Source organism: Marmota marmota, unplaced genomic scaffold (assembly GCF_001458135.2).
Source record: "Marmota marmota marmota unplaced genomic scaffold, marMar, whole genome shotgun sequence".
NCBI lineage: Eukaryota > Metazoa > Chordata > Mammalia > Rodentia > Sciuridae > Marmota > Marmota marmota.
The window spans coordinates 30,511,458-30,525,395 of record NW_026000229.1 but is presented as its reverse complement, the minus strand read 5'-3'; the positions used below and the strand labels follow the sequence as shown (position 1 = coordinate 30,525,395).

Below are 13,938 nucleotides of genomic sequence, written 5' to 3'. Positions count from 1 at the left end.
GGAACCCTATTCTACTGAGGTTTTTAACCAAGCAAACTTATTCTTAAAAATCTCACCCAATAAAAGGGCTTCAATCATTCCTATATATGTAGCTGCCTTCAGCAATGGAATGGGGATCAACTAATGCCTTTGAGAAGGGTAATGTCTGTGCTTTAGAAAGATTTATCTGGAGGGCTAGGGTTGTGGCTAGTGGCAGAGCATTTGCCTCACATGTGTGAGGCACTGGGTTCGATCCTCAGCACCACATAAAAAAATAAATATATTGTGTTCACCTACAACTAAAAAATATTTTTTAAAAAGAAATATTTATCTGGCAATACTGTGTAGGAGGGTTTGAGGAATGAGTCTGGAGACAGGAAAGGAGCTTTCAGAACCATCTAGGCAAGAGAGGACCAGAATTTAAAAGGATAACAGGAATGAAAAAGTTTTAAGTAGCTTCAAAAGACATTTTCATGGGAGTAATCTTGTCTTGAAAACAAAGTCAATATGGAACCAAAAATGTGATAAAAACAAAAGACAATGGATTCATGAAAAAGTTGCAATGCCATAATAAATATGAATAAATCAGTGCAAGAATTGAGTTTGAAATCGAGGAGAAAATGCCAAATTCAACTTTTATATAAATAAGCTTGGTAATACAACTTGGCATTACAGCTGGAGAGGTAAATAAGGGCTGAAGACAGAAGGTGGAGGAAGTATGTGCACAGGTGGCCTGCTAGAGGTAAGATGAGAGCCGAGGGCAGAGCCTCAAAGAGTGCTTACATTGTAGAAAGGTGGGGCTGGGATTTTCAGGAGAGACGATAGAGGAAAATAAGAGATGAAAAGAAGATACAACTTGCTTTGAAATGTGTTCATAATAAGATGGATCAATGAACGATAAACGGCAACATGTGATAAAGCAAATACAGTAAAATGTGAATTGTAGAAACCAGATGTTGATTATGTGAGTGTTCACTATATAGTTCTTTTAACTTTTCTGTACATTTGAAACATTCATAATAAAATGTTGGAGAAAGGAAGGTAGGTAGGCAGGCAAGCAGAAAGGTAGACAGGCAGTAACTAGAAATGTGGGAAAAAAATGACAAGATGGAAGGGCTTTGAAAGCTAAGATAAGAGATCTCTAAAAAAGAAGAGGTAGCCAACATGCCAAATGCTGTAGACAGATGCAAAATACAGAGAGGAAAACAGATTTAAAATTAAAGCAGATTATCATTGTAAAAGTAATTTCTTTCAAGTTGTCAAGCAGAGTTCAAATCCTAACAGTATAATGTAGATAGGAAAGCAAAGACAGAGGCAATTCTTTCCGGAAGTTTGTGAGTGAAAGGAAGGTAAGAAAGAGGTAGGACATTATTAGTTGGATTGTAGGAGTCCAAGTTTATTTGCAGAAGAGAAAGAACTGACAGAGGATAAATACTGAGACAGAAATTAATGGACAGGACAAGGGTAGATTGAAGAGATTTGGATCAAGAACACAGGTGGAAAATTAGCTTTGGAGACAGTTGCTAAGAAAGAGAAGCAAGGAGAACACAGGAAGACTTGGGGATGGGAAAGGGTGAAATTGAGGATAATATGTTGGATGGCCTGGTCTTTCCAGTGAAGTGAGATATGAGACTGCTGAGGCTGTGGTTGGTGGACTGGGAGTAAAAATGATCTGGTACAGGCTCTGACTATGATTCACTCTCCCACCAACCATTTGAAAAAGATGAGACTTTCCCTAAATTGGCATTTGGAAACCCTCAAATGAAATGCTGTAGTGATAGGGCCATAGTTACGCTGCTGGTTCCATAACAATAAAACATTACTTACTAAATAGCATAACTTTTCACAGCGTATTGGGCAATAAGCCATTTGTTCTGTAGTTTGAACTTTGATCCGCACATCTGAAATGCCACCTGCAGGTGGCTGCTTCCCTGGGATTTCATTGTAGTATTCATGATCTTCTCTTTCTTCTGAAAGACCATCAATATGCACCTCCTCACTGTAAAGGAAAAAAAAAAGAAAGAAAGAAATAAAAGAAACCCTAAGAGGTTGGGCAGGAATTCAAGTGATGTAAAGGATGCAAAGGGAGTAGAACCAAGCAAATCATCCTGAAAACCTTTGCATTTGTGTTTTAAGTGTATAGCTGTGCTACGTGATAGCAAACATCTGGATGGAAGCAACCAGATGGTTGAGTTGTTTAGTTTTTGTAGACAATCAAAGTGGAGTAAGCAAAAAAAAAAAAAAAGTGCCAAGGGTGATGCTTTGTGTCTCCCCTCAGGGATAATAAACTCTCTAAATATAAGGCATTTTTGTCATAAAATGCAAAGGCTTTCTGGGTATCTCCAGCAGGCTTCAATTGTTGCATTTTGGAAATGTTTTGCTCAAGGAAAATTTAGATATTGTTCTTTGGGTAGAAGACCTGGCCCAGTTTATTAAACTAAGATGGAAAAAGACTAAGAACACTATGGCTAGTTATCTTGTCTTCACAGATCCAGACAAATATATGGGACTCATAAGGAAATATTAGAACCATATGTAGTAAGTGGGTACATTTATATAAACATGCAATTGGTTTTAAAACTGAAACAGGGTAAAGAAGAAACAAATAAACTTTTCTTTCAAATTAGAAGTAATAAAAATTTGTTATAAAAAAGAATATATCAAGACTATTTGGAACAAGCAGATTCTACTGACAACTCACAAAGTTTTGTTGAGTTCATTATACATAAAACAAAATGATAGCACTAAGACCAATGTGCTATTCTGGAAAAATTCAGCATCAAGGCTTCTGGTAAGGGTTCTCATTTGCTACCCTAGACTACCTCATTAAGGGACATCTCCAAGCCTAGTGTTTGCAAGCCAGAGGCTTTGCTGCATTCCATACATTGTGGAGTCTAAGAGACCTAAAAGAGTTCAGCTTTCATTCTGAACTTTCTGTGCTTTAGATAGTACAACGAGATCATTGGGTCATGTCCTGTTCCACCCGCTGCCACAATTTAGTGAAAGCTGATCTATTTATACCGCAAATTAGCAAGCAAGAAGTTCTATAGTAGACATTTGATTCTTATTATTTTGTTCTTGGTTCTTGTTTTTACATAAGAGATCTGGGGTTTAAAAAAATCCAAAGAACTTGTTGATGTTTATTATTTTATAATTGTATGTAATTCACAGCTTTCTGTTACACTAGAGAAACAGGGCTGATTGTTTATTACTTTTATTGTCTCCTGTAATCTTGTTACAAAACAAGAGGAGATATCTTTATAAATATGAATGGAAGAAAATAGAAAATGTCACTATAATTTTGTACTGAAACTGCACCTAATTATAAGAAAATAATTACTAATTTCCTTAGTCAATTTTAAAATATATTAATTTTTAAAATAGAAAGCAAGTCAAATAATCACAGAACTCTTGGCTGACCTTTCACAAGAAGTATTCAAAGAAGGATTTTTCAAGTACTGTTTAAACCGGAGTTCAAAAGCCTGCCCAATAGTACTTATGACATCTTGGGCCATTCCATTGCGGCATTCTAATATGTGGCAGGCTGTGAGAAGAGATACAAAAAAAATTATAACAAATTTCCAATCAGGTAAGATTATATAAAGTTAAAATACTTCCAGAATATTAATTGGTAATTGAACAAAAGGCAGCAATAGATTTACAGCTCTCTTCAGAGAGAAATAATGAGGAATACTTCATATTTCATATAAATCAATGAGAAAAATAATATTCAGTTTTATATCTAAAGATTTCCAAACACAAATTTTGGTCCCAAGACAGGTATTTTGGCCCACATTTTAATCAAAATAGACTGTCATGACTAATGATATGACAAATATTTTATATACTATCTCTTGAATTCAATGCAGGAGATCTTAACATAGTACCTGACAAGAAGATGGAATTTGAGGTCTTGTGTTTGTATCGCATATTTCAGAAGAAAAAAGATAACTTTCCAAACCTATTCCAAACATGGGGGATGAGTTGCTGGTAAAAATAGGGGCTTTGGAATATCCCTTTCTCTAGTCACCCTTTTTGCCCTGGCATTGCTATTATTATAAAGCAGTGGTAAGTACAATCATGGCCATCTTTGAAATCCCACCAATGAATTTCTCTAATAAGCATTAAAATCAAAATCTGGTGATGCTATCATTACCAGAAGATATTAAAGTTCTTACTGGGTACCTTTCTGAGAAGCTTTTACTGGGAAGAGGCTAATTTTTACATGTAAAATAAATAAGGGGTGGAGGCATCCACCAGCATCTCAAAATTACATGAGTTAGAAAATCTGCTGCTATTATGTAAAAACAAGAGCTTGTGTTTACAGTACAGACTATAAATTTATCTCCCCACCACATATAACAACATTCTTGATTTGGCTGGAGTATGGTGTCAAATTTAGGGCCTTGAATATAAAAATATAATGGACTGAGTTTCATAACAATGACTTAGAGTCATTAGAATGATTTAAAGATTGAGTCAATAAATCTTATGAGGGGGCAAAAAAGAACTTTTGTATAGCCTGAAGAATTGAGGGATGAAGAAGACACTTGATATCAGTTTAATATACATAAGAATACTATTAAAAATGTCAGCTATGCTCTCAGAATAGTAAAGAAAAAATGTGATAAGTTTAAGGGAGTGCATGGAAAATTAAATTAAATACCAGGGAAAGCATCTTGGGTCTCAGAATTTTTAAACCAACACTGGAAACAATTACTACAAGGGAAATATGAGGCAAGAAGAGATAACTGTCTTTGTGGAATGGTTTAATGGCATTAACTTGGAAGCAAGATTTTATGCCTTGTATTGTCTTGGAAAGGATATCACGTTTAATTAAAAGGCAACCCATTCCCATCTTACAGAATTCATAGAGCTGATAAACAGTAAATTATAGAACCCGTAACAGTGTTTCTTATACTGATATTGATAATCATCTCATGGAATCTCAGATATTCTCATTCCATAATTAATGTGACTTTTATTTAAGGGAATTATTTCTCTATAAACACTTTTGCAAGAATGTGTGCTTGTAAAACTCAGTTAAGAATACCTGTAAATACACAACCTTCTCACCAAAAGAAAACATTTGGTCTATATTTAGATTGCCATTTTATACTGTCCCTTTAGTTTTCTCTACAGCAGCTTGTCAGAGTGACAAACTCATAAGGGACTTACAAGGGACTTAAAAATACTTGTTGAATAAATACTTGTTTCCCTGAAACACATCTATATTTTTACTTTAAGAAATTAACTTGGATTTTATTGAAGTGAAATCTACCATGAATCCCCATAGTAAGGCATGTTTTTATAGTCATTGAATGAAAAATGATTGCTTGAGTCATTTTTTGGAAATATAGTCTTTCTTTCCTAGCCAGTGCTCATATACTAAGATCTACAAAGTACCCTTGGAGATATATCCTCCAGTTAAACCAAGAGAAGTCATGTTACATTCTACAAAAAGGTAATTCATTTTGTTTTTAATCTTATACGTTCATGATCCAATTAAAAATAAAATCAAAATCAGAAATTATATCAGAGAACAATTTTTGTAATTTTATTTTTTCTTAAGGTTGAAGATGTTAAGGGGTAAAGATGAGGAAATAATGAGAGAGACAAGAGATTCAGTTGTAAATAAATAAGAAAAACAAAATTGCACTTCCAGTGAGAGAGCAAAGAGAATAAGGATATTTACAAGAATTCTGTGCAAAGACTCAGATCTGAGTTCAAGTTCCAATTATGCTACCATCTTTGTGACCCTGAACAAGCCACTTCGTGGCAAGGTCCTTGCTTACCAAGACAATGCACTGACTGATATCTTTTTTAAAATATTTTTTTAGTTGTAGTTGGACACAATACCTTTATTTTGTTTATTTATTTTTATGTGGTGCTGAGGATCGAACCCAGTGCCTCACATGTGCTAGGCGAGTGCTCTGCTGCTGGGCCACAACCCCAGCCCCACCAGCTGATCTTTGAAGTCCCTTTTTGCTTTATAAAAATCCTATCCTTTTTCTGTCATAGTAGCTTTTTTATGTTTTTTAATACATAACAGTAGAATATATTTTGACATATTATACATATATGGAGTACAACTTCCCATATATCTGGTTGTACATGATGTGGAATTACATTGGTCATGTATTCATATATGAATATATATAAACATAGAAAAGTAATGTCTGATTCATTCTACTAACTTTCCTACTCCCAACTCCTCTCCTTTCCCTTCATTCCCTTTAGTCTAATCCAAAGTATTTCTATTTTTCCATATCCATCCTTACTGTGAGTTAGCATCTGAATATCAGAGTTTTCGTTTGGGGAGATTGGCTTATTTCACTATGCATGATAGTCTCCAATTCCATCCATTTACCAGCAAATGCCATAATTTCATTTCTCTTTATGGCTGAGTAATATCCCATTGTGTACATAAACCACGTTTTCTTTATCCATTCATCTGTTGAAGGGTACCTAGGCTGGTTCCATAGTTTAATATTGTAAATTGAGCTACTATAAACATTGATGTGGCCATGTTACTATAGTATGCTGATTTTAAGTACTTTGGGTGTACACCAAGGAGTGCGATAACTGGGTCAAATGGTGGTTCCATTCCAAATTTTCTGAGAAATCTCCATACTGCTTTCCAGATGCACCAATTTACAGTCCCACCAGCAATGTATGAGTGTATCTTTTTCCCCACATCCTCACCAACATTTATTGTTACTTGTATTCTTGATAATTTCCATTCTGACTGGAGTGAGATTACATCTCAGTATGGTTTTCATTTTGCATTTCTCTAACCACTAGCCACTAGAAATGTTGAACACTTCCTTTGCTCATTTATTGACTAAGGTTTTTTTTGTGTGTGCGTGTGTGTGTGTGTGTGTTAAATTTTTTGAGTTCTTTATATATCTTAGAGATTAATGGTCTATCTGAGGTGCAGGTGGCAAAGATTTTTCTCCCATTCTGTAGGCTCTCTCTTCACATACTTTATTGTTTCCTTTGCTTTGAAGAAGCTTTTTTAGTTTGATTCCATCCCATTTGTTGATTCTTGATTTTACTGCTTGTACTTTCTTGTTAAGAAAGTTGGTTTCTAAGTCAACATGATGAAGATTTGAGACTACTCTTTCTTCTATTAGGTGCAGGGTCTCTGGTCTAATGCCTATGTCCTTGATCCACTTTGAGTTGAGTTTTGTGCAGGGTAAGAGATGGGGATTTAATTTCATTTTGCTACATATGGATTTCCATCTTTCCTAGCACCATTTGTTGAAGAGGCTATCTTTTCTACAGGAAAAGAAGAATTCAAAAACTATCCCTGTTTGCCAATGACATGATTCTGTACTTAGAAGACCCAAAAAACTCCACAAGAAAACTTCTAGAGCTCCGAAGTAAATTCAGAAAGGTAGCAGAATATAAAAATAACACCCATAAATCAACTATTGTCCTATATATAAGTGATGAATCAACTGAAAAAGAAATTAGGAAAATTACCCAATTCACAATAGCCTCAAATAAAAAAAAATAAAATATTTGGGAATCAAATCTAACAAAAGAGGTGAAAGACCTCTACAATAAAAACTACAGAACACTAAAGAAAGAAATTGAAGAAGACCTTAGAAAATGGAAAGATCTCCCGTGTTCTTGGATAGGCAGAAATAATATTGTCAAAATGGCCATATTACCAAAAGAGCTAGAAATATTTTTTTAATATTTATTTTTTAGTTGTCATTGGACACAATATCTTTATTTATTTATTTATTTATTTTTATGTGGTGCTGAGGATCGAACCTAAGGCCCCGCACATGCTAGACAAGCGCTCTACCGCTGAGCCACAATCCCAGCCCAAAGAGCTAGAAAGATTTAATGCAATTCCTACTAAAATTCCAATGATGTTCTTCATAGAAATAGAAAAAATACTCATGAAATTTATTTGGAAAAGTAAAAGGCCCAGAATAGCCAAAGCAATCTTTAGAAGAAAAGTGAAGCAGGAAGCATCACAATACCAGAGCTTAAATTATACTACAGGGCTGTAGTAACAAAAATGGCATGGTATTGGCACCAAAACAGACAGGTAGACTCATGGTAAAGAATAGAAGGCACAGAGACAAAACCATATAAACACAATTATCTCATACTAGACAAAGGCACCGTAAACATACATTGTCATAGTTCTTAAATCCACTGAGGACAAGGACGATGCATGTGGGCCTACAGGAAGAATGAATAAACCAAACAGGCTGACCATCCTCTGTTATTTCTAACATATTTTCAAAATGATTTATTTATCTCAGCTTCTTTGATTCTGATACCTGGGCGGATTCTAAGAATATAATTTTCTGTATTTCTTCAGATAACCCTGTTACTGGCATATTACTTTTTGAGGAGATTAACAGAAAAAAAAAAACCCAAACAGTGGTTCATGTTCCTTTACATAAAATAAGTGACAATGGACAAATAGACTGACTATGTGCAGATACTTTACTCAGTCTTACCTCCTTCAGGAAACACAAGTATTTAAAAAATGATACTGTCACCACTCACAGACACTATTTATTTTTATATGGTGCGGAGGATGGAACCCAGTGCCTCACACATGCCAGGCAAGCGCTAAACCACTGAGCCACAACCCCAGCTCCTAGTCCAAGTTTTATTCAGGAGTAAGAGAAGGATTTATCCCAGGGAAGAGAACTAGCCATTTGGAGAATAAAATGGTTAGTTGGTTTCATTGGTACACCCTGAGTCTTGCTCATTCAGCATGTGTGTGAAAACAGTCTTTTTAAAAATTGATCATGACTACATATAACTATAAAGTTCTAATAAAAGAAAAAAGAAAAAAAACACACAAAAAAGTCTATTTCCATGTAAAAAATCCATCTATTCTTTGTGACTCTTTAGGAAAGATATAGTGACTCTTGGTAATAGTAATAGTCAGCAGGTGACTGTCATTTAGCTTACTTTTTGGGAACACACCCAACTTGTAGAAGTAATTTTAGCATTTCAAAATGGCAAATCATATTGGTTGTCTTTTACCAAAATATTCTCTCATACTTTTATTCTTAAATTCATTTAAAGATAAATAAAGAAATGAACATAAAAAATAAGATAAATAAAATTGGTCATGAACCAGTATAGGGTGGGTTTTAAATCACATAAATATGCCATTTCTCAGTATCTCCAAAAGCTTGGCTAAGAATTGCCCAACCTACAGCTAAAGGGAAGAAAGAAAGACAATATATAAAACTTCCCAATCCCCCTAAAGAGTGTGACTTTTGCCAGGCGCAGTGGAGCACGTCCAGGAGGCTGAGGCGGAGGATCATGAGTTCAAAGCCTGCTTCAGCATCTTAATGAGGCCCTAAGCAACTCTGTAAGACTCTGTCTCTAAATAAAATACAAAAATGGGCTGGGGATGTGGCTCAGTGGTTAAGCACCCCTGGCTTCAATTCCCTGTTACCAAAAAAAAAAAAGTGACTTTTAGTGACATAACTTTGGCATGAGATCTAAGCTTTGCTCTCCAGATCTGTAGATCTCAGATGCATATCTAGATTCTTTTCATCCCACTTTGATTCCAGGCAGACCCACAGTTCTACTATTTGGTATCAAGCACGATACTAAGATTTAAAAGATTCATCTTCTGTTGTTCTCATTTTCATCTGGTTTCCTAACTGGGTAGTCATGCAAGAGGATGAGAACTGATTCTTATGGAACAACAGATCCTTCTTTGGTAGTTTTACTTGTTTTGGACAGAACAGTTATTTTGTTTTTGTTAGAAAATTCTAAATTCAAAAGTTTAGCTTCTTGGGTCATCCACCAGATGGTGCTGTGGGATTGCAACAGGGAGTACTACACCTTAGGAAAAAGGAGCTCAAAGAAGCCGGCCTGGTGTCAGTTCATGGTTAAGGGATGTCACCAGTGCGATAGTGCATGTACTTCATAACCGCGACATAAATATAAATTAAGTCTCCATTTAATTGTTTTAAGTTTTGTTTAGTGTTTGTTTGTTTGTTTTTTAAACTTTCTTCAGAGACTCAGAACTATGGTCTTCCTATATCCATATAATTCTGATAAACTGGGGCCTCTTACAGACTAAATCCAGAGAAAATATTCAAACCTTCCTGGACTGCTACACACTTGGAGTAGAATTAGAAGAATATGGATTTCCTCATTGACAGCAATTACAGAGGAAAGCTGTATTAGTCACTAGGTAAACTCAAAACATTCTTACTGGAAATTGCCTTTTCAACAGAAAGGGCCTTTTATAAAATGAAGAGTTCACAAAAGGGTCCTAGCTAAGATGGGGGAAAAATGACAACTGTCTGATTTGCATGCACTAATGTGAAAGATGAATTAAGCACATGGGAGACAGTGGGAACATTGAGGATTACTAGCAGGATGCCTGGTCTCCTCTGCCCACCTCCACTTCCTGTCAGTCATACTCTCAGCCTCATCCCTGCCATCTGGCTCCTGGCTTCACTAGTCCACCAAAATTCTGCTTCCCAAGGTGAATTTAATTTCAGGACTGAATTGCATTTGCCATCTAAATTTCCCTAATGTCTTCTCCGGGAGAAACTTGCCATTCCTTGTTCTTGGGAAGCACTCATCTTCTGATTTCCTTCTCTTCTGCTCCTGACTACTCTGGAGCATCATACTATCTTTGACTTCTCCCATTCCCTAAAATCCTCAGCCTTCTTCATTCTAGATTCCTTCTTTGGTGATCTCATTAACTCTTATAGTTATATTCTAGCTTTTACAAACCTGCACTGAAGGTGTTCTTTTTCTCTCTCCCTGGATCCCTCCCCTCTTTACCTTTTTTTCTTCCTCTGTCTCCCTACTCTCAAGACCCACTCCTTGGGCTTCTCCTGTCTGCCATTTTTACCTAGATGGACCAAATTCACTAGGTAATTTTATAACATCATCTTTATGGTTTCATTATTTTTAATCAAGGATTTAGAACATTTTTTCTAATGTTTGTAATGTTCATTGTAAAATTTTTAGAAAATTTAAAAAGTACTAAAAAGAAATAAAAATTGCACAAAATCTTACTATTTAAGGACAACCACTATTCATAATTTGGAATGTGTCTTTCAACCTTTTTTGTGTGTGTATCTTCACCCCAAAACTTACCTGGGGTCACACTAATCATACTGCTTCAGATCCTGCTCTCTGTACTTAATAGCATTAAGAATATTTTCCACACATCATCACTTACTCTTCAAAATAGTCTTAATTAATGCATAATAATATATGATATGGATCCAGCTGAATGATTTTCCATTTATAAATATTGAATTATTTTTATTTGTCCTGTTATATAAATAATATGACAATGATCTGTATTGCTTAATCTTTGTGCATGTCCTAATTACTTCCTCAGAAGTGACACTGCTGGTTTGAACATGTCTTCATTGATGCAAACTGTCAAATTGCTCTGAAAAATGCTTGAATTTATACTTTTTATCAGCAGTGTTCAAATGTTAATTACTACTCACATTTTGCCTTTTTTTCAATGTTTGAAATTTGAAAATAAAATATGGTGTTAATTATAATTTATGTGTCTTTGATACTGAGACTAAATTTTTTTTCCCCAAAATGTTTCTTAGTGCCTTGTAATGTTCTTTTGCTCAGGATCTGGAATTGGTCCTTCCTCATATTGTCTGGTTACCTTAAGAAAATACCTTACTTTTCTCAAGTCCAAGGTTTTTTTTTTTGTTTTTTTTTTTTTCCTGTAAAAAAGGAATAGGCTGGGGATATAGCTCAGTTGGTAGAGTGCTTGCCTCACATGCCCAAGGCTCTGAGTTCAGAGCTAGCACCACAAAAAAAAAAAAAGAAAAGAAAAAGAAAAAATTTAAAAAAAGGAATAGTGTTGTGACCTACCTTATACGATTATTGTTATGATTAAATGACTAAATGTGGACAAAATACTCTGAAAATGCCTGACATATGGTGAGTGTGCAACACATAGTAGCTATTTTATTTGCCCTATTTTTCCATTGTGTTGCTTGTCTTTTTCCTATTTTTGTTGAGAATTCCCATTTCTCTAGTGATACCACTCCAAATCATACAGCATAATAAAAATAGCTACAATTTATTACTTATTTACAATAAGTCAAACATTGAGATATTTGCATTGCAAACAATTCTCATGGAGTCCCTGAGAATATTTGATTTCTATTTCTACATCAACCTTCATGTCTAAATAATCATCAAAAACTTCAACCTACAAATTTGGTCTAAACTTCCCTTCCCTAGGTCCTTACCTCTCACCCTCAACCTGCACAAAAACAAACTCAAAATGGATCAAAGATCAGTCGACAAATGCATAAAAAAATGTTCAACGTCACTAGTAATTAGGGAAATGCAAATCAAAACTACTTAAATATTTCATCTCACTCCGGTCAGAATGGCAATTATCAAGAATACAAAGCAACAGTAAGTGCTGGTGAAGATGTGTGGAAAAAGGTGCACTCATACATTGCTGGTGGCACTGCAAATTGGTGCAACCACTCTGGAAAGCAGTATGGAGATTCCTTGGAAAACTTGGAATAGAAACACCATTTGACCCAGTCATCCCACTTCCTCAGTCTATACCCAAAGGACTTAAAATCAGCATACTATGGTGAAACAGTCATATCAATGTTCATAGCAGCTCAATTCACAATAACTAAATGTGGAAGCAACCTAGATGCCCTTCAATAGATGAATTGATAAAGAAATTGTGGTATATATACACAATGTAATATTATTAAGTATTAAAAGAGAATAAAATTATGGCATTTGCAGGTAAATGGATGGAGTTGGAGAATATCATGCTAAGCCAAGAAGGGCAATCCCCCAAAACTAAAGGCTTAATCTTCTCTCTGATAAATGGATGCTAATCCATAATGGGGGGGGCATGGGAAAAAATGGAAGAACTTTGATTGGACAAAGGGGAAGGAGAGGAGAGAAGTGGGCATGGGAGCAGGAAAGATGGTGGAATGAGATAGACATCATTACCCTATGTACATGTATGACTGCACATATAGTGCAACACCCCATCATGTACAACCAGAAAAATGAAAAGTTGTGCTCCATTTGTGTACAATGAATCAAAATGCATTCTTCTGTCATATAGACCTAATTAAAATAAATAAATAAATCATTTAAAAAATAATAATAATAATAAAGGAAGCATTACAAGACATTAAGAAATAGATCAAAGACCCAGGAATTGGATCAGAAACTATGCAACACCTATAAGAAAATATAGGGTCAACACTCCAACATAAAGGTGCAGGTAACAACTTCCTCAATAGGACTCTTAAAGCTCAAGAAATAATATATTGGAAATACAAAAGAAAGCTTATTAACAAATGAGATAGCATGAAATTAAAAAGCCACAGTAAAGTAAACAAGAATGTGCAGAACCTTCAGAATGGGAGAAAATCTTTGCCAGCTACTCTTCCAACAGAGGATTTATATCAAGAGTATATAAAAAACTAAAAAAAAAACAACACCATAAAACAAATATCCCAATTAATAAATAGGCAAATGAACTAAGCAGACACTTCTCAAAAGAAGAAATGCAAATGACCAACAAATATATAAAAGATGTTCAACATCTTTAGTATTAAGGAAATGCAAATCAAAACTACACTGAGATTTCATCTCACTCCTATTAGAATGGCAGTAATCAAGAATACAAACAATAACAAATGCTGGAGAGAATATGAACACTGTTGGTGAGATTGTAAATTATAGCAACCACTATAGAAATCAGTTTGGAGGTTCCTGGAAAGTCCAGGAAAGGAACCATCATATGACTCAATTATACCACTCCTTGGTATTTGTCCTAAAGAATTAAAGTTATCATACTATAGCAATACATGCATACCCATGTTTACATTGATATAATTCACAATAGCCAAACTATAGAACAGCCTAGATATCTGTCAATTGATGAATGGATAGGGAAAATATTTTATATAT

At 34.9% G+C, this 13,938-nt stretch overlaps 1 protein-coding gene across 1 annotated transcript in view; it reads right to left on the bottom strand.

Annotated features, from left to right (window-relative positions):
- Shc4 (SHC adaptor protein 4) overlaps positions 1-13,938 on the bottom strand; it is a 133,381-nt gene that overhangs the window by 35,198 nt on the left and 84,245 nt on the right. Inside the window, exons 7-8 of the mRNA XM_015480686.2 lie at positions 3,400-3,523; positions 1,807-1,978 (exon numbers count right to left, since the gene is read on the bottom strand). Coding sequence (XP_015336172.1) covers positions 1,807-1,978; positions 3,400-3,523 — 296 coding nt within the window. The remainder of the gene's footprint in view (positions 1-1,806; positions 1,979-3,399; positions 3,524-13,938) is intronic.